General features: G+C 33.8%; 1 protein-coding gene across 3 annotated transcripts in view; it reads left to right on the top strand.

The window, feature by feature from the left end:
• LOC129945735 (uncharacterized) overlaps positions 1 to 17,310 on the top strand; it is a 101,814-nt gene extending 84,504 nt beyond the window's left edge. For all 3 annotated transcript variants that reach the window (XM_056055614.1, XM_056055615.1, XM_056055616.1), the window contains 4 exons: positions 12,685 to 12,747; positions 13,744 to 13,927; positions 14,354 to 14,501; positions 14,604 to 17,310. In XM_056055614.1, coding sequence (XP_055911589.1) covers positions 12,685 to 12,747; positions 13,744 to 13,927; positions 14,354 to 14,501; positions 14,604 to 16,743 — 2,535 coding nt within the window. In that variant the 3' untranslated portion in view covers positions 16,744 to 17,310. The remainder of the gene's footprint in view (positions 1 to 12,684; positions 12,748 to 13,743; positions 13,928 to 14,353; positions 14,502 to 14,603) is intronic.
• The last annotated feature ends 4,474 nt before the right edge of the window (positions 17,311 to 21,784 follow it).

The following is a 21,784-nucleotide window of genomic DNA, read 5'->3' as shown; positions in this document are numbered from 1 at the left end:
GAAAATTTTACGAATAAAAAATGATTTTATCTGCAAAAGAATTTTGTCCAACGTAAAATAACATTTGGTAAAAATTGATTTTCGACTCAAAACTTATGTCAAAAATTTGAGATACAGCCTTCAAATTAATTTTATTTTATTAGAAATATTGCTTTCAACATTCGTTAAAATTTTGAGGAAAATCGAATGGACAGTTTTTTTTTCAAAAAAAAATTTAAAAAATTAATAAAATTTGTTAAAAATTGCTTTTCCTCTCAAATATGTTTTCAAAACTATGATTATTGGCTTTAAACTACTTTTTAAAAAATTATATCAGAACAATTTTGAGAAAAATTTAATTGATACTGAAACTTACTGAAAATTTAGTTTCGACTTTGAGCTTTTCAAAAATTAAAAATATTGGCTTCAAACTTATTTTATCTCACATTGTTTCCGATACTCAATAATTTTTGTATAAGGAACCAACAGTTCGTTTTTCATAAAAAAATAAAATCCACAAGAAATAGTACGTAAATTTGGTAAAAATTGATGTTCGGTTCTTGAAATGTCTCACATTAATTTCATTCATCCAATTTAGGAAATTGTACTAAAATTGGTAAAAATCTCTTTTTGACCAAAAATGTATTTAATAAAACTACCAACTATTGTTGGTAATTTAAAAATTTGTAAGAATAATTCAACTGACAACTTTTTTTAACCCAACACGAAAACCTACAAACCTTTTAAGCAAGGCAAATCTACAGACGGAATGGGAAGTTATCAGTGTGGGTCAAATCTCAGGCTCTTTTTTCTAATTTTGTTCACACCAACAACTGTGGTACAATATTACTTTTTTTTAAAAAGTGTATGTAGAAATAATCTAAAAAGTAGTCATGGCTAATTCAAATAAATTTCGGAAAACTACATTAAGGGGTTTCATTTTGATAAAACGAGTATTTTTTTTTAAATTGAATGGACATTGATTTTATTTTACAGGATAAGTAATGGCATAAACAAAGTAGCTGTTACGGTCATGGTTCTGCACCATGAAATAAATGAATAAATAATTTTCTGCAAAATTACGATTATTTCATTATTTGTCTTAAATTTAACGCCATCTTGTTGGAAATAAATTTTATCCACACCAATCTTCCAATTTCGGCCATATATAAATGCCCTCATCAGTAAAGATGAGTTTTCGATGAAAATCACAGATCATTTTGATGCATTTCAAGGACCCAATCAGTGAAGATGTCCTGGTGATGATCAACTGATTTGAGATCGTATAAATATTGACTGAATTTTAAAAGCCTTAAAACGAAAGTTTTTATTTAAAATGGCGTTAGGTCTTTTCGCCCAAAACCATATGATCCAAATTAAAAATTTCAAAACAATTTTATTAACATTTTGCTGTTGCACGAATTGAGTAATATTTCCGAACATTTGGATCCTAAAACTTTCTACGATTTTATGAAATTCGAAATGAAAAGAAGCGTTCATATCACCCAAAAATTAATCTAAAGACAAAAACACTTTTTCATATTGCACAAATCAATTTAAAAAAAATCATTACGCCTAAATAACTAATTGTCTTTTGTTTCAATATTCAAGCGTTCCGAAAAATTTGTGTTTATTTTGGGTACTACGTCAATTTGAGTTTAAAATTTTTTCGGCCACACTCAAACGTAACCAAAATAAAATTCTAACCAAAATAAAGCCAAAATCTTTTGTGCGTTACGACGTTGAAAGTCGGTTTGGGTAGTATGACATTTTAATTGAGCTTTGTGACGTTTTTTTAGTGATATTTTTTTACTTCGTTTCTCTTTTGGGCTCTATGTCATTTTATGATTTAGAACGATGGAAATTATAATATTCATAAAACCGAAAATAAATATGACTAAGCCCTATTCAAAATCAAAAATTGTTATGGCCAAACTGACAATTAACAATTTGGGCGTTCTTTTATATAAATTCTATTTGAGTGTTCTGACACCTGCTTTGGTTTTTTTGGCAATTTGTTTTTAGTTGTGGGCTTTGTGACCAATTTCGGGCTATAGTGCATTTCAGAATTTGTGTGTTATGGTTTTGGGTGAAAAGACCTTACGCCAAAATGCAGTGTAATTTCATTTGTTCAATGCCTAATTTCAAAATCGACAAACAGTCCACAAACCTGGATTTTCGTTTGCACTGCAATATCCTCAGTTAGACAGGCGCACATAGTTAAGTGCTTTATATCAATAAGCCTGGTTTTGAATTTTCTTCACCAGATAGTGCTGATGTAGTCGAAAGTGTTCCTTCTATTAAGTCAAAAGCTGTTGGGCTCTATGATATGCATCCTACCTTTTTGTGTATAATATTGCGATACCCTGAGTCATAGAAAGTTGCTAAAATCACTCTACTTTCCAAGAACGCTAAAAGAGATGAATTTAGACCTCTTTCGGTATTGCAATTTTTGTAATTTAGTTTTTTGAAGGATCCTTCAAAAGCAAAAGAACGTCTTTCTATCTACAAACTTACTACTCAGCCCTTATCAATCTGGTTTTCGGAAGAAACACAGCTGTGTTACCGCACTTTTGAAGGTAACTGGTGACATAAGAAAAGCATTAGATAAAGACGAGGTTACGTTTCTAGTTTTGATTTTGTCCAAGGCTTCTGTTAATCATGTCAATTTATGTACTTAGAAAGCTTACGAAAAATTTTTATTTTTCATCTAGTGCAACTAAATTAATTTTTTAAAGTTGGTGACACCCAGTCAAATTTGTTGCCGAATGCCACTGGTGTACCACAAGGTTCCATACTGGGTCCTCTCTTGTTTTCTCCTTATGTAAATGAATTTCCATCTACATTAGTTAATTGCAGCTCTCACTTGTATGCTGATGACGTTCAGCTTTACTTCAGCTGTCCATTTGGCCTCATCGAACATGGAGCTTTCTGCGTCGATGAAGACCTGAAGAGAGTGGCAAATTGGTCTTTGTGAAACGGACTTATGTTGAACCCTAAACAATCTAAATGTGTTGTAATTAATAGACAATCTTTTGACATTTATTGTTTTCCACCGATTGGTTTGAGCAATGCTCCAATCGAATATGTGGTTACAGCAAAGAATCTTGGTGTGACTTATGGCTTACACAATCTTAAACTCCAATAAAAACACGTTTGCTTCTCACTAAAACCTTGGTAATTCCTATCCTGGTTTATTGTTATGAAATCTATTGTAACTGCAGTTTCACGAGCAAGCAAAAACTTAATGTAGCTTTCAACTCAATCGTTCGTTATGTTTTTGGATTACCAAACTTTAACGTACCTCTCAAAGCCTAACCACCTACCATCTTTTTAATTTATGACATTTCTAAAATAGAGCGTTACGACATTGAAAGCCGGTGTGGGTGGTATGACATTTTATTTGGATTTTGTGACGTTTTCTAAATGTAATTTTTTTACTACGTTTGTTTTTTTTGTTGCTTTAAGTCAAAATTTGAGCTTTGAGATTTTGGTTATTTTGTTTAAGGTTTTTGATTTGTGACTATTTCTTGGCTGTATTATATTTTAGGGCTTGGGCGTTATGCTTTTGGTGGAAAAGACCTAATACCATTCAAGATAAAGTGGAAAGTTTTTAATTCTTTACAGCAATAACTTGTTCAAACAGTTTAAATATTTCCAACAAGTTTCACTAGTGTCGTGGCGGTATTCCACAGGTTTCGATTCTAGGTCCTTTGCTTTTCTCACCTTTTGTAAATGAATTACCATACGTTGTGAAAACTAATTCAATACACATGTGTATGCTGACGATGTGCAAATATATTTGAGTTGTCCGTTACGACTTGTAGAACACGTTGTAAACTGTCTTAACGAAAATCTTGAAAAAATCGGATGTTAGTCACAGAAAAATGGTCTGGTATTAAATCCTATGAATTCTGTAAGCCTTGTGATTTCAAAGAAAGCTGTTGACCTTACTTGCTTTCCTCTTACGACAACCCAAATGAATACAGCTGTGGGTTGGACACCTTCAAACCATGTGGGTAAAACAATCCTTTGCGGCTATAAGAGTGTGGATGTTATTAGCGAGAACGCTGGACTTACCAACACTTATTTGTGGCTGTGAAATTTATTCACATTGCATTTTCGTCAGCAAAAGGAATTTAAACGTCACTTTTGATAAACTTCAGATACACTGTCAAATAGCAGACTAATCAAAATGAAACCTCTTGTTGGGAGCTCCTTTAGTTTCCTCTTAGTTTGCTTACTGCAAAATACCTCTTTTAAAATTGTGTTAATAGATTTTAATAAAATGTAAATCGAGTCAAACGTTTGAAAACAAAAATAATCTAATTCTAAATTTTCAGAATTTTGACACTAGGCCTAAACTAAAAAAGTACTGAGCTACTATCCTGACAGAAATGAAATAAGACACTAAGTTCCTTAAGATTCCTTCATATCCAAAAAATGTAAATTTAAAGAATTCTGGAAAAATAAGCACCCAAAAATCGATTCAAATTCAACTTAACGAATTGAACAGGAGCATAATAGCTTGCGGAATCATCCTTAAGCAATAAACAAAAAAAACATAAATTATTGTATTTGAGTTTCGTGACTAACCTAACCATTATTCGAAACTGCTTCGTCACTCGATCCTATGTTTGTGCATACCTAACAATATATGTATATAGGAGTTTTAAAGTACCCTTAAGGTATAAATTTGATTTATGAATTATGAATCAACTTTTCCAAAGAGTGCATCCAATCCAAACCCAATCCAATCCACAAATGACCCAATTAAACGTGATGGTGATACCCTAAATAAATCTATAGGTAGGTATGTTTAATCCGAATCTGCAAATTATATGGCCAAAGGCTTTGCAAATTAATTTATTAAATTGCAAAATATCACAAAAACAAAACTTGGATGCATTTGATGTATGTTGGGCATAAAAACAACAAAAAGGATAATAAACTCACACTTTCGTCCTTTCGTGCTCGTCGTCGTTTGTTAGAGTGCAATTAATCCTTCTATCCATCCGGTTGTTGTGTTTTTGCTCCTACCGAATAATATACGGTTTTAAGGATGGATACTGAGGGACAATTTTACTCTCTCTCTCAAGCCCTAATGCTAAACAAATACGGTACACATTTGTGTTTAAGTGGCCATTAAAAAATCTCCTCTCAAATATCATTGAACCGAGCCGACAATGATGCACAGCATAGCTGGATGGAAAGGGGGGGGGGGTGAGGATATTAATGGGGATGAGAAGAATTCACAGGGGTTGTTAGTCCTTTTTGTAAATGTTGGGGTATCATGTTTGTGCATTGCACAGGGTGCTGTGTAAACATTATTATACTTTTAGAAAATGAGTAAAGATATGAGAGGGCGTGTGGGAGGGGTAAGGGAGGTACATTGGTTGTTGAAATAATGACGATGATATATGTATTTATATCCCATCTCGTCGTCATCGTCATCGTCAACGTTCGTCGTCCTGAAACGGAAGACTTTTTTGTGCTGGCACATGTCGAATTAAAATAGATGATGGGTGGCAGCATTTGGCCACCATTCTTAGACTCCGTCTTTTTGTGTGCAAAAGAATCCTTGCAAAAAAAAAAAACAAAACAAAAAGTAGAAGAAAAAAATAATTTATTTGCCCCCAAAGAAGGAAGCAACAGAGGTGGCGGGTATATATAGAAAAGAAGTGTAGAAGCAGAAGAAGAAGCAGTACAGTTCGTTGCCTCGTGACACGTCCCACAGCTTACAGCTTATGTGTAAGACTTTTTTTGTTTCTTGCAACCAATCTTGAGGTGTCTACTGACGTACTGTTATATACTATACGGGACATTTGATTAGATCCACAAATAATGGGTGTTTTTTTCGAGGTAGAAAACCTAAAGTTTTGAATTTGTTTGAAGATTATTTCAGCAAATGTTGACCTTGACTGTGCATCAAATGGTCCATCGGCTAAGCCCAATTTTGGCATACTCTTTCCAACATTTCGACCGGTTTGTCACGAATAAATGCTTCAATGTGGTCTTTCAATGCGTCAATTAATGCGGGCTTGTCTGTATAGACACGAGATATAACATAGCCCCACAAAAAATAGTTTTAAGGCGTTAAAGGGGCACGATCTAGGCGGCCAATTGAACGGTTCCGAACGTGAAATAAAATGTTCACCGAACTCGCCTCTCAATAAGTCCATTATTGCGCGTGCTGTGTGGCATATGGTACCGTATTGTTGAAACCACATGCCATACAAGTCAAACTCTTGCATTTTGGGTCAAAAAAAGTTGAATATAATCTCACAGCAGCGCTCGCCATTCACAGTTACGTTGCGATTCGCATCATCTTTGAAAAAGTACGGTCCAATGATGCCACCAGCCCATAAACCGCACCAAACTCTGACTGTTTCTGAATGCATTGGTAGCTAGCTCTTGCAATGCTTCTGGTTGATATTCACTTCAAAATCGGCAATTCTGCTTATTTACGTACCCATTGAGCCAAAAATGAGCTTCGATTAAACTTACCATAAAATGGAAGAAGCGCGCAATAAACTTTTTTAACAAAGCACGCATTTTGATAATGAAATTCAATAATTTTCAATCGTTGTTCGTTCGAAAGGTGATTCACAGTTAAATTATATAACACAATGAAAATGTTTTACAGTGAAACAAAACAGCTGTTTAAACCAGTGTTGCCTTAAAGATAATAGCTAAAATAACACCCTTTATAATTTAATATGAAATAGGTCACTTTTATTATTATTTTGCATTTATATAATGTTGAGCCATATGAAATCATTGTAAGAGAAAGACTATATAAACTGTAACAAGTTGAAATTAAAACAAATTGTACAATCGAATCCCAAACATTTTGGGGGCTCAACCGGGATGTTAATGCAATCAACAGTAAATTGTATGACAATTTAAAAAAAAATTATTGCATTTATATAGTATTGAGCAATATGAACTGTAAGAAGTTGAAAAATTAAACAGAATAAGTTTGTAAACCAAATAAACTATTTTCAATTGTAGAATCGAATCCCAAACATTTTGGGGGCTCAACCGGGATATTATTGTCATCCACTCTAAATTGCATGCCAATTTAAAAACAAAACTATATAAGCTTTATTTTGACTTCACAGTTGTATTCCTCTAACAAAAAAAAACGTTTAAAACCAACATTTAAATAATTCTCCATTTAACTCTGTCATAATCAAAAGAACTGTAATGTATATACATTTATCAGAATTTTGTACTCCTGCTCCCCATTTTACCATTTTACCATTATCGACCTTCTTCTCTATACCTTGTGGCAGTGATATCTGAATTTGTATGATACATGAAATGAAAATGCGTTTTGCCCTAGAGAAATTGTGAAATGCTTAAGGAAAACAGACGTTTTCAAACGCCCTGTCATGTCGTCCCTATATTTTACTTATTTCAACCTTGCCTTTAACGCCCATCTCCGATGGGATATTATGGTACGACTATACTGCTAATGCTTGAAGGAGTTATATTACGAATAGTATGTGCTGAGATTGTAAATTCTGCTTCGAAGAGAAAATAGAGCCTTTAAGCACATTTCCAATAGTTGGATTTTACGATCAGAATCACTCAATGGCCATTATTTTGCATATGGAATTGAATTTTTAATGTGAGTAGACACATATTTATGTTGGTAAAGGAATTTAAAGTAGGGTTATTATTGTTTTTTAATAAAGAATTTAAAGAGATTATTCGGGGTAGTTAGTGGTTATGAATCTCAAACAAATGATAGCAAAACTTTAATGACTAAATAAGTCAAAATCTAAAGATGAATAGCAATAGAAAAATGCTGTCTTCTTAAAGTTGATTTATCAATCATCACGTTGAGCTTTCACAATTTATTTAAGTGGAAATATCATATGACCTACTTATATCACGTATTAGATTGAATTTTTGAGGATTTTTATATGGAAATTCAGTAACAGATTGTGTATAAAATTCAATCCTGCCTTGAAGTGTTTCTTAAGTCTTATTCTGAAATCAAAAACCACGACTATAGTTTGAAATTGAGAGTTTTGCACAGAATTTTATTCACACTTACAGACATGGGCCCCATATGTTCCTGTTAGTAAAATTTCAAAATATAATTGTTCACACTGCATTTACAATAGTATTTTCTATTGGTCAAATAAATCGATTTGTTTTTCATTTTAATTTTTTTAATTTGATTTAAAATTTTAAATCTTATTTTTTCGAAAACAAACTTCTTTTTCTAACAAATCCAATAAAGTTCTTATCTGTCAGTTTGACTATTGTATTTTTGTAGATACAAAAGAAAAATAAACGTTCAAATGCCAATTTGACAGCTACGCCACATTGTTTTACTTTTAGTTTCATAGAAACAAAAGAACACCAACATTCAATAAAATGTCAAAAAAAAACAATTTTCAATCGTTTTCCATAGGTCACTAAAAAAATCAATTTTTTCTTTTAAAATCCAAACACACATTTTAAAAGTTCAGTTTTATATTCTGTTACAGAATTTTTATATATTTTTTTTTAATTAAGATAAAATTCAGTCAAAACTGGTCCCCAAGTTAAAATAACATCGACAAAAAAATGCATCAAAATTTTTTGATTGTATGCATTTCCATCAAGACGTTATGAACTTGCTTAAAATATGAGAATAGTTTCGATATTGACATCAGCTGTGTTTAAAAGTATCATTCTCATGAAAAGTGACTAGTATCTATTTTTATCACGTAACTATTAAAGAGCTCGTAAATCGTTTTTATATTAAAATGAACGAACACCGGCTTAAGGCGAGAGATACATAATAGGCACCAGAATAAATTAGGTAGATTCAAGTCATGTCACAGCTGTCAATTTACTATATATTTCCTCAGATACTCAAAACTACTTCACCAGCGGGGCATAGGCCTTCACGTACTCCTGTAGAAGTTATCACTTACAAATTTCTGTGATGTACACACATAAACTCCCTGAATCTAATTTGAATCAGATCGAAAAACATATTAAGTCTCTAAAAGTATTTTCGATTGGTTAAATTAAATATTGATCTTAAATTTTGTAAATTCAAATTTGTATTCGTTGATTTTTGTTATGGTGAAAGAGAACATCCATGTTTTGAGTATGAACAATGAAAAAACTGATGGTAGAAAACAAAAATCAAAAAAGAGGGTGGGATGCGACCCACACTGATAACTTTCAATTCGAATTTTTTAAAAATGTTACCAAATATTGAAAACAATATTTCTTATAAGATAAAATTAGTTTGAAGCCAATTTTTCAAATTTTTGAAGAAATATTTGAGTCGAAAATCAATTTTTACCAACTTTTATACATTTTTTTAGATTTTTATTTTTTGTAATAAAAACTGTCAATTCAATTTTTCTCAAAATTTTATCAGATGTCAAAAACATTATTCTTCGTTGCACACAATTGTTTTAGAGATGAAATCATATTTCAGTCGTAAAATTTTGGAGGTGACAATTTTTTTATCAGTTTTATTGATTTATAAAAAAAACATTATATTGATATTTTTCCAAAAAATATACCTGTTTGGTATCCCGTTACAATATATTATATAAAATTTAATTCAAGTCTCTAGCGTTTTTAGTTCGTAAGATATTTAGGTTTACCCAAAATTTTCACCTTTTTTCAAACTGCTATGGTGAAAAAACCACCCACGCAATTTTCTGGAGAGCCCTTTCTGCATCTTTCTGCCTTATTATCTGTATAACAAAATTTATTTGAAGTCGATATCTCTGATATCTGGTTCTTGAGTAATGGACGACGAAAAAAACGTCGCGAACGTAGGGACGTACAAACGTACGTACACACGCACTCACAGACATCTTTCTAAAAATCTTTTATTTCGACTCTAGGGACCTTGAAACGTCGAGAAATGTCAAAATTTTCAATTTGACAAATCGGACCCAATACAATAACTTTCTATGCGAAATTAACAAAAAAGTTCCAAAAGTGACTTTACAATTTGGAATTCAATTTGTGAACGCACCATTTCACTAATCGAGCTGTCATTATCAATTTATTTAATAAACTCAACAATAGCTGTGTTTCAGACCTAGTTTCAAACACTTTCCGACTGAAAGTTTTATTCATTTTTAGTCCAAAGTTGTTCAACAGTTCAAAAGTTGTGCTTATTCTTACAAAAGAGAGCGCGAGCGAGAATGTTAAACATTTACCCTTTTTGCCAGATTTAGTCCGTGGAATTGTTTCTGGTGACTTCTGGGCTGGCTGTCAAATTCGATTTGACGTTCACGGCGAGTAATTACAGAAGAAAAAAAATACAACATGCGAACGCACCATTTCAGTAATCGAGCTGTCATTATTAGTTTATTCAATAAACTCAACATACTTAACTTGTGTTTCGGACCTAGTTTCAAACAGGTTACACAAAGTTACACACTTCAATAGTTGTGCTAATTCTTACACAAGAGAGCACGGGTGAGAGAGTTAAAAGTTTAATTTTTTTGCCAGATTTAGTCCGAGAAATTTCTTCTATAGATTTCTGGGCTGGCTGTCAAAGTCGATTTGACGTTTATGACAAGTAATGACAGAAGAAAACAAACGTGTGTGTTCTACTGACAAAGGTTGCCCAAGTAATTCTTTTATTTTCATTTTAATTGTGGTAAATGCGAATATTTTTAATATTTTCTATTTCCTTTAATTATTCCAATAATTTTCATAAAATGTATCTCTTTTTATAAAACTGTTACTAAAGAAGAAATTTGTAGTACAAAAAATGTATATAATTTTAAATATTTATTAAAAATTGTAGTGATTTTTTGAACTCATTTAAGATTCATAATTTAAAGAATTATTTTATTTTTATTTACTTTTGTTGATATTTATTTTATTGGATTCTTATTCATGATTTAGTTGACTAAAATGTATCAATGATTTTCGGTAACTCTGCTCAAGTATATTTTTTGACGTTAAAAAAGTAGCCCAAACTCTTGCAAATTTGTGCGAAAACCATTCCAGACATTTTGACAGTTTGCTTTCTCTCTGATATCATTTCATCCCCACTCCTCAAATTTGACATTTGACCAACTTTTAGTGCGAGAAATGTTTGGAACACAGCTATTTTCATGATACTAAAGTATACGTACGAGAAATGTCTGGAAAGTTTAAAAATGATTTACCAAAATTCAGAGTCGTTGACCGCAACCTTAAGAGCGTTAAAACCAATTCGTAATTACCGCCCTATCTCAATGGCCCAAAAGCAAAATATGCGTTATTGGTGGTGTGAAAATCCACATTTCCTTCATGAATCACAACTTCTTCTACAAACAAATAATAATTTGTTGTGTTTGTTATGTCAACGTCATTATTGAGACATATTTTTTAACGTCACGTCACTATAAATCTTTAGCGTTATCGCGTCATTATTTATAGAAGATATTATCCGTGTTTTTTTGGCATTCTATAAATAGTATAGTAGAAAATTCCCAAGATTTTTGTATTTAAAAATTGGTACAACTGAAAAAAAATTTTTCAGAATATTAATTTAAAAAAAAAACACACACAAATAAAATCAAGTTTTGTGAAAATCAAAAGTTAAAATTAACTTCGGCAAAAAAAACTAACTAAAACTAAAAAAATGGACAATTTTCAAGAAGAAAACATCTGGAAATTGAGATTCTATAAAAATAGTTCATTTAACAATTGCAGCTTTGACATAAAATAAAAACTTCAAGAAGGGGGTTTGTTCGTAGACTACTACATTGAAATGTGTTATTGAAGCGAGCATGAAGCTCGTCAAACTATCTCACTTGCACTTCATAAGAAACATCGAAACACCATTTGCATTTTAGAAAGTGCTGTCAAACTTAATCATTTTTAAATCTTCTTTTGCGGTGGAAACATCAAAAGGATTTATTTAATCTAAATTGAGATAAACCTTTAGTAAAAACATAGCAAAACTTAACTTAATTACCTTTTCTTGCAAAATAAGCCCAGTTAGTCCATTTTCACTAACAAATCTAAATAATATCAACAGTAACAGATTGATTTTTTTCCCCAATGGAAAACACATGATTCCGAATGCACAACTACTCAACGAAAACTGCCATCGAGATACGAATGCAATATCAATCGTACCAACATTTGAGAACGAAATCACATAACATCCATTCGAGACTCGTATAAATGTCAAAAACCCATCCCTAGTAAGATTCTACTTTAACTTTTATCGGTAGTATTCATACTGCGGATAGTGTTTTTGTTATTCGTGTAAAATCCTGCTATACTCTTGATAGATTTTCCATTAAAACACTGGTATCGACTTTGACGACATGTGGTTTCAAAAGGATGATGTCACAAGCCGCACCTCATACGTTAAAGTCGGTTTATTGAGGACTAACTTTGATGTGTGTCTTATCTCAAGAAATGGGCCAGTCGATTGGCTGCCTTAATCGTGCGATTTAAGGTCTCTAGGTCTTCAAGGCTACGTTAAGTCATTGCCAAAAAACCATCGAGACATCGCAAAAGCTCAGAGCCAACATTTATTGCGAAAAAGCCAAAAATGAGTTTTAATAGCCCAAAAACGCTAAATAATATATGTATATTCTATACTAGCACTAGTTTTAAGAAACAATGTAATTTTCCTAAAAAAGATTTCAATTTTTTAAAAAAACACTCTTGAAAAATATATGCTAAAAATTTAAAATGTTTAAATTTTATTTTCAGTTAATCTTGACTGGATTGTGTATAATGAGTCTGGCGAGAAGACGTAACCGGTACAGCTACTTGGTAAGTGTATGAATCTAATATTCTATTTTCTTAAAGTTTTAAAAACGGTTTTCAAAAATGTAAACAAAATCTTCATTCATTCACTGTTGTTTCAGCGAGTAAACAGTACAAAATCACTTCTTTAATTAAAAACAAAAAGAAGCAAACAAAAAAGAAAAACAATGTTGCTTCATCAAAACACAAAACTAATTTTCTTAATTAAAAATATTATATTGTCTGTGGCTTAGCTTCGACCTACTCTCTCCTTTGCTCTGCTGTTTTGTTATAGGAACGGGACACATTTCAAGGCTCTTTTGCCACCCCGTCTTTATAGAAAGTATCTATCTATCTAAACTGCCATTATTCAATTGGATTATCTAGATTTTTTCATCGTGCACTTAATCACGCAAACAAGTCAATGCTTAGTTCGAAACTAAAATAAAACATTAATTTCAATAAAACAAGACAAAAACTTTCCCTCTTTGGAAACGGAGGCAGTGGACGACGCGACGCGACGTTGGCGTTCTTTTCAAACAATCGAGCCATGAGTCGTCTAAGAATTTATAAACTTCTAACAAGCTCCCATATGTGTCCTGATTCTCCACCCTACATTTGGGTTTCTATTCCTTTTTTGTTGATGTCGATGTTGGTTTCCTGTGGGGAAAGAGGAAAATAAATCAATGTTTTTATTTTCTTATTCTAAACTTATTTTCTCAACATTTCGCTACATCTTTCCCTTAAAAGAAAAATCCACTAAAGTACTAAAGTCGCATATGATACTATATCCAGGATAACAACAAAAAAAGAACAACAAAACAGAACAGGGCATAGAAGTTTGGAGGAAGAACTTATGTATCCAAAAAAAAAAGGAGAAGAAAGTCCTTTTCGAATCAAATCGATGATTTTCAATTTTGTTCCGTTCTCGTTTTAGTTTTTGCTTATATACATCCGCTGATACCGTCAAAGTGGATCTCACACTCAAATGTTTTCATTTCTGTCTTTTGTACGTTTTTGCAGATAAAACTGTCAGGAGCTTGTGGTTTGGTGTCGGCCCTGACATGTGCCTTGGTTACTGTTACAACAACGGTCCTCCATATGAGCCGCCTCCAAGCTCTCCGGGAATGTGAGTACGCACAAAAAACACGGACATGTACATGCTATTCCGACATGATTGAGTCACAAGTCGAACGAGTGGATAAAGGTAAGAATCAAAACCCATCAAGTCGATCATTAAACTGACGACGACGACGATGAGGACGATGACTATGATGATGATGACAAGAACCATACACACCATACACAATACACAGAACACAGAATACACCCTGGCAACAGACTCGACGACAATGGCAACGACAGTGACAACGACAAAGAGAACGACAATGACAACGACAACGACAAGACTCTATAACAGCCCCAACGTTTCGTTTTTCAATGGTTGTACGGGATGCGATTTCATATCGAATCTCGGCATTCGTTCGAGTAGCTTCCCTTTTCATATAAACCTAATATGTTTCTATTTTTGTCCTTGCGCTTGCCTGCCTCCCCCAAACTACCCTTCAACATCAACATTCACCATCGGGCATATCCGGTAATGGAACCATTCATTGGAAACGAATAAAAAAAGAGGGTGTAAGGCTGGTTTTTGACTCCCTGTCCGATTGTGGGGTGGTACATGGATCCTTGTACTCGTGCCTGCGAGCTATATTCGGACTGTCGGTAGCTGGAGTTCTGGTTGCTGTTTTCAGCTGTATGCTCGTCTACCAACTGCTAAGGTAGGTGGAACCCCAAGCAACATAAAAAATCTGTTAATAGTTCACTTCAGCAAAAAAAAAACATATAACTTTATATTTTTATTTTTTTTGTATCCCCTACAGCCACGAACGTAAAAAGATGTACTGGGAGCAGCTGGAGTTACGATGTCGGTCATTGTATACCACAAGTCAGCAGGGACCGCCGCCAAATGGACCGATGCCACCAAATGGGCCAGCAGGAGTAATTAGTGGACCGCGAGCGAACATGTGTCGCTGCTGTGAACAATGCCATGCTCATCGACAGGCACTCGCTCCCACTGGCTATCCCTGGGATGCTGGGGCCGATGGGAGGTTTTGGACTGGCCAACCGCCGGGAAATTTCTATTCGCCCAATCCAGGTGGAGATGATTTAAACACCGGTGGAGGGACAAATCGCGGACTAAATCAGAGTAGCCAACGGGCCCGTGTGGCCGGATGGAGTTGGCCACGAATGCCCTGGCAAAGAAGCTCGCCCGACCCAAATGCAAGATATCGGCAGACACCTTCAAGCCCTGACTCGCAGTATGGTTTTTCGAATAACACCCAAAACGGAGGCGATGGGCCTGGGGTGATGTCAGATGAACGGATGAGCTGCAGTATGGCCCACCAAAATCAGCAAGCGGCCTTTAATGTCATGGCCAATGGACTGCCGTACGGGGTGTGGGGTCCCCCACCACCCTACAGTGATCCAAACAGCCCGGCAAGACGAGGCCGATATCAGTATATGCATTCTCATTCGAATCAGTGCCAGAACATGATGATGGAGCGGCAAATGGCAGGCGCACCGCAATCATCGCACTCACAAATCCCGAATATCGAATGCCACCAGCACAGTTCGTCCACAGATAGCCACTCCATGGAGCCATTTTGCTCGCAGCAAGCAACGAGGAACATGATTAAGCGACAGAGTGGGGCTGGCGGGAATGGTGTGTTTAAAACTCCCAAGGACACCTATGAAAACACCCCTTCCGATAGTGATGGGCCAAGGGATCGCTTCTCGAACACGCTTCCAGTGCGGAAGACAAAAAAGAGGGTCGTTGAGGTAGGTGCCAAGAGCATAGGTCCCAACTCACACTCAACCCAACGTGTAAATGTGCAGAATGTCTTCATGGAACACGAATATCATGAACCAAATCCTGTGGGTGGCCATCATGAGGCAATGAACTCAACCTCAAGCGGACAATCATCAACGTGTCAGCAGCCAAAGATTAAGAGACTGAAAACAGGAGGAGTTGAAAACTCTGGCTTCCAGAATAATGGCGAGAATCTACCCGATTCGACGGAGGAGGGCGGAAATGGTAACACTCGAAATGGTGACCCAACTGAATCGGAAGTCTACTTTGCCGACGTTAGCAGCTGTTGTAACGTGTCGGTAAAGAATGACAACTACTACGATGATGCCAACCAGCACCATCCGTCCTCGAACAAGGATAAGCCAACAAATCAACCAAAAGACCAGCCGGAGAGCAATGAAAACGAAGACTATTTAGCCCAACGTTTCGGACAGCGAGAGAACTCTGTCCGCTGCAGACTTCCCTTCCCCCAGCAGTCACGAGTCGAGCATGATCAACTCAATCTGCCGGTGCAATCAAGGCAGGGACTCATCCCCAAGGATATCTCCCGACAGAGTATGTGCTCAGTGGATTCCGGTGAAAAGACCGACTTCACTGATTTATCTCCGGCAACTCCATGCAACAACTTTGCACATCCATCCTCGCACTTCCCCAGCGCCAATAATGTACCAAGTAGCTATGCGAATCAGACAAGTAACGAGCTTAATGAAACAGCAGCGAGGTCAAATTTCGTTGCATCATTCCCGTTCTCTTCGGAGCAAAGCCAAGAGGCACATCGACGATCGACGAAAAACATTCAAGATGTTGTGTTCCTAGCCCCGGACGCTCAATACGAAGTGATCAAAGAACCAAATCAATTCGAGAACACACCCCTCACTATGGCAACTTATGACAACGAGGTGAGTTTCAAGCAAGCAGCACCTCCAAACAGCCATTTCCAGAAGTCCCAACACACGCCAATAAAGAGGCCAAACATTAGCAGTATTATACAGAATTTGGGAAACACCGACATGGGATTACTCTATCCGGACAGTAGGCGAGATGCCACCTCCGATGGACCGCCCCATCAGATATTGTCGAAGGTTGACCGACCTGGACATCTGACAGCATCGGACAATGAATGGTCGGATAGCAGTGACAGGCGGTTGTGAAAGGAAGTGTTTGTTTAGGAGGTCGAGGTGGGACTTCATCGTAACGCAAAAATTACGACGAACTTTAGATTGAAAAGATTATTGTAGTATTTCATACCGTTAGTTAATTTAATAAGAATTTAAGTTTTCTTTAAATTGGTTTGTTTATGTATTTGTACATTTTAGTTGTGTTTGTGTACTTGCTGATAAGTGCTCTGTAAGTGTCTATATTTTTTTTGTTTTTACTGTTGTAAATTAGTTCCTAACTTTGACTCTCCGAAAAAAACGCAACTTAGTGCCATAGACATTAAATATGGTGCTCTGTCACTTTGACAGTTGTTGACAACCAAATCATTTTAATGGAAATTGCCGCCATTTTTGTTTTAGTTTGAAAGTTATTTGTAAGTTGGAACAGTTCAAAATATTCAGTAACTTATTTTGTTTTTGTACTATCACTAAATAAAAAAAGTCCGTTGAAAGTTTTCAGACTGAACTGATACAATATTCCACAGGTCCTAAACCTCTCTATGAAATTACTGCAGTGTAGGTTCAGTTCTTTGAGGATAAAAAAAGTAACTTATGTCGTGACAATGAATTTTTCAAAACGTATGAAAATAAATGGTTTATCAATTCTACAATAGTACTGCTTACAAGAAAATCAGTTTGAGTCAGTTTCTTGCTAAAAGGCATGAAGTTTAGGTAAACTGTCAAAAAAAATGACTTCTGCCCTCAATCTCTAAACGACATGATCCAACTGTGTTTTTGACGTAAGAGACGCTTATGAAAACAGCTGATTTTGTTTCATAATTTAGGGATCTGAACATTATGGCTGCGTTCAATCTCGTGTTGGATAGGTGGATTTTTAGATACCTTGTTGAACGAGTTGGATAGCTGTATTGAGATAGCTGTCAAAAAATAAAAACAACTTTCACCTGTTCACAAAAAGCAGAGAAATATTTTTTTTTAATAAAAGAACTTTTTAACTTGGAGGAAAAACTGTTGTTTTTTGGTTGGATATTGAGTAAGCAAGAAAGTTTCATATCAGCTGGAGACATTTTGAATTTAGCTAAGAGTGCTGCTCATTTTGCATTCAGCGAAATTCTCCAAATACAACTTCAACTGACATTTTGTGCCAGAAATTCTTGTAAACCTTTGGATTCCTTTTCTGACATCTCAGCTGTTTTTGATCAGCTGTTATTTTAACAAAAAGGTATTCGGACACCCTATCTGTCTGAGATTGAACGCAGCCAATTAAATCAAGCTTATCATCTGTCACCTGTCACAGTAAAACTACCAGCGCCCGCCACCTTGTAGAATTTCAGTCTGCAGAATTTGTTTCAAACATTGAAAATGAATACGGAATGATATACAAAAATCGATATTATCAAAAGATGAAATGATTTAAATCATACGTAAATGTTAATCCTTCAAGTTCAAGGCAATCACCTTCTATTGTTTCAAAAATCAATTCCACTACAGGTCAAGGACCCTTATACAAATAAATATATGTATGGACTTATTACAATTCAACCGGATGTTCTTTGCATCGAAAGTAACCTTTAAAGTTTTAATTATCCGTCCTTGATTCTTTCACAAAAGCAAAAGTTGAAATATGTACACATGTCCTTATTCAGTTCATGTTTCATGAGTTGTGTTCCTTAAAATCAGTCCATCTTCATGCATAAGGTACCGGTTATTTTCGATGTCCTTCACATCTCGTGTGTATAGAAATACAAATGTATAACGTAAACGTTCAATTTGTGATGAAAAATATCTTTTTGTTGTTGGTTCGATATTACAGCCAAATGATTTATTTGAATCGTACAAGTGTGACAGCACATAATCATCACATGTACTCATAGGTAGAACATAATATTTTTAGAAGGGAGATGTCCTCATATTCCATGGAGACTTCTTCAAAAAGTCTATTATTGATTCATTCAATTTATTATTGAGGTTATCACATACGAGTATGTGTGTATTGAGTCCTTGAAACTTACCAACGACAACGATTGAGTGTCCTTGTTACTAAAAAAAAAGGTTTTCCCTAGATTTGAATTATTTAATTTAATTTGTTGGAACATTCGAAGCCAGGATGTGATGAGTAAATATGAAATCATACATAAATTTATGAAGGTCGATAAAATATCTCACATGTCTATGAAAATATTAAACATGTACTTGACTTATATATTTTATTTAAATATTGAAGTGTTCCAAATAAAATTGAAAAGAGAAATAGCAAGGACATGGTTTTTGAAGAAAATACATATTAGAATAAAAACAGGTACATAAAAAACAAACAGATCTAGAAGCCTTCGATAGAAAAAAACTCCTAGAAAGTGGAGTATTTACAAAACTTAAATTATGAAATCTATTTGTTTATTGTGATTTTTGTTAGTTGTTAAATTATTATAATTTGTTTCTTTAAAAACTATCAAATAAATCTAAATAATAAAAAATAATAAAATAAATTATATTAAACAAAAATAATGTGTAGGTTATAATAAGCTTATGAAAATAATATTAAACAAAAACAAAGTTAGTGTATATTTAAAAATAAAAAAAGGATAAGAATAATGAATATACATAAATTGTTAAAAAAAAATAAAATAGAATTAATTTAATGTTAGTGCATAGAGAAAGTTGTACTATTAATTGTAATGCTCGAAAAATATATAAAGTATTCTTTCAAAAATATATATAAGTTAAACATAATACGTTTTTTACTTGTTGGTATTTTCTTGAATTTATTTCATGCAGAAATTTCAAACGATGTTACCTTTTTGTTTTATGCACAATTGTGGTAAGTAAATTAATGTTCTTTAATGTAAAATATTGTCAAGATTTAGTTGTGTTTTACATTTTTGTTTAAACTTAGGTACAAGCCCTTATAAATAAAATTTAGAATACTCCACAAATTTAATGTTCTCCTACGCTGAACCATTAACTGTTGATGACACATTTGACGCTGAGATATCAATTGAGATAAATACAAGCTGTGATCTAAAATGTGAAGAATGGAAAAGCTCCAGGTGAGGACGGGATTCCATATGAGTTTTTTTTTAAAATGCTACACCAACATTATTTAACAGACTCCAAATTCTGTACAACAAAGTTTTCTTCGCAGCTGAAATCCCCTTTTCTTTTGAAAAGTCTGTAATATTCTCTATTCACAAAAATACACCTTTTGCCGTTGTGGAAAATAACAGATGGGTCCGATTTGTCAAATTGAAAATTTTGGCATTTCTCGACGTTTCAAGGTCCCTAGAGTCGAAATAAAAGATTTTTAGAAAGATGTCTGTGCGTGCGTGTGTACGTACGTTCGCGACGTTTTTTTCGTCGTCCATAGCTCAAGAACCAGAAGAGATATCAACTTCAATTTAATTTTGTTATAGCGATAATAAGGCAGAAAGATGCAGAAAGGGCTCTCAAGAAAATTCCGTGGATGGGTTTTTTTACCATAGCAGTTTGAAAAAAAGGTGAAAATGTTGGTTAACCCTAAATATCTTACGAACTAAAAACGCTAGAGACTTGAATTAAATTTTATATAAAATATTGTAACGTGATATCAAAGAAGTATATTTTTTGAAAAAAATCCATATAACGGTTTTTTTTTTAAATCAAAAAAAACTGAGAAAAAAAAATTTGTCACCTCCAAAATTTTACGACTTAAATATGATTTCATCTCCAAAACAATTTTGTGCAACGAAGAATAATGTTTTTGACATCTGATAAAATTTTAAGAAAAATCTAATTGACAGTTTTTTTTATAAAAATCTAAAAAAAAACATTACTTAAAGTTCGTAAAAATTGAATATCGATTCAAATATCTTTTCAAAAACTTGAAATTTAGGCTTCAAACTAATTTTATCTTATAAGAAATATTGTTTTCAACATTTTGGAAAATGTTGAGAAAAATCGAATTGACAGTTTTTTACAAAAAATAAAAACCTAAAAAAATGTATAAAAGTTGGTAAAAATTGATTTTCGAATCAAATATCTTTTCAAAACTTTGAGACTAGCTTCTAACTAATTTTTTCTTATAAGAAATATTGTTTTCAACATTAGGACAAATTTTGAGAAAAATTGAATTGACAGTTTTCTTACAAAAAATAAAACCCTAAAAAAAAATGTATAAAAGTTGGTAAAAATTGATTTTCGACTCAAATATCTCTTCAAAATTTGTAAATATTGGCTTCTTACTAATTTTTTCTTATAAGAAATATTGTTTTCAACATTAGAACAAATTTTGAGGAAAAATCGAATTGACAGTTTTTTTACAAAAAATAAAACTCTAAAAGCCTCTTTTTTTATGAATATAATAGCAAAAATATTCTGTGGCGTTCTTGTAGAGAGACTTGAAAAGTGGGTCGATCGGAAAAAATATTCTATCTGATCTTCAAGCTGGCTTCAGAAAAAATAATTCAACCATTGATCAGATAGTTACTCTGTCATCCATTGTCAAAGCGTTTCATGCCAGGAACCAAAAAGTTTACTCATTTTTTGTTGAGTTTAAAGTTACCTTCGACCTGCCTTACTATATACAGATGACCCTGTCATACTCTCTGAACCACTAGAACATATGCAATTAATGATTAATAGCTTATGGTGTTACTGTAAAAGATGGGGACTAACAATTATTAATACATACAAAAATATCCAAGAGCTCACAACGAAAGGCAATGGACTTATGATTGTCATTTTCTAGAAACAGCTTAAGAAGTCAAATAATTGTGAGTTAAACTAAATCCGGCTTTAAATTTCAACAAAAACCTAACCGAAAAAGCCAATAGCTCTCAGAGCTTGCTTAACCAATCATGGAAAAATGTGTTTTCCAACAATAGAATAATTTTATCTGCAAAATATAAGATATTCAATATTCTTCAATCTACCCCAAAATACGCTTTGTTACGCTATATACTTGGAAAGCGGACTACCTAAACTCTTGGTATGCTGTCATTACGAGGAATCAAGGCTTTTAAAAAAACTACTTTTGTGTGAGTTGCGGAATAAGGACTGGTGGTGTAAAAGATGGCAATCTATTGGCAACGCATGTGGG

This window comes from Eupeodes corollae, chromosome 2, assembly GCF_945859685.1.
Source record: "Eupeodes corollae chromosome 2, idEupCoro1.1, whole genome shotgun sequence".
Taxonomy (NCBI): Eukaryota; Metazoa; Arthropoda; class Insecta; order Diptera; family Syrphidae; genus Eupeodes; species Eupeodes corollae.
The sequence above is the reverse complement of the archived record's forward strand: the minus strand, read 5'-3'. Positions and strand labels throughout refer to the sequence as shown.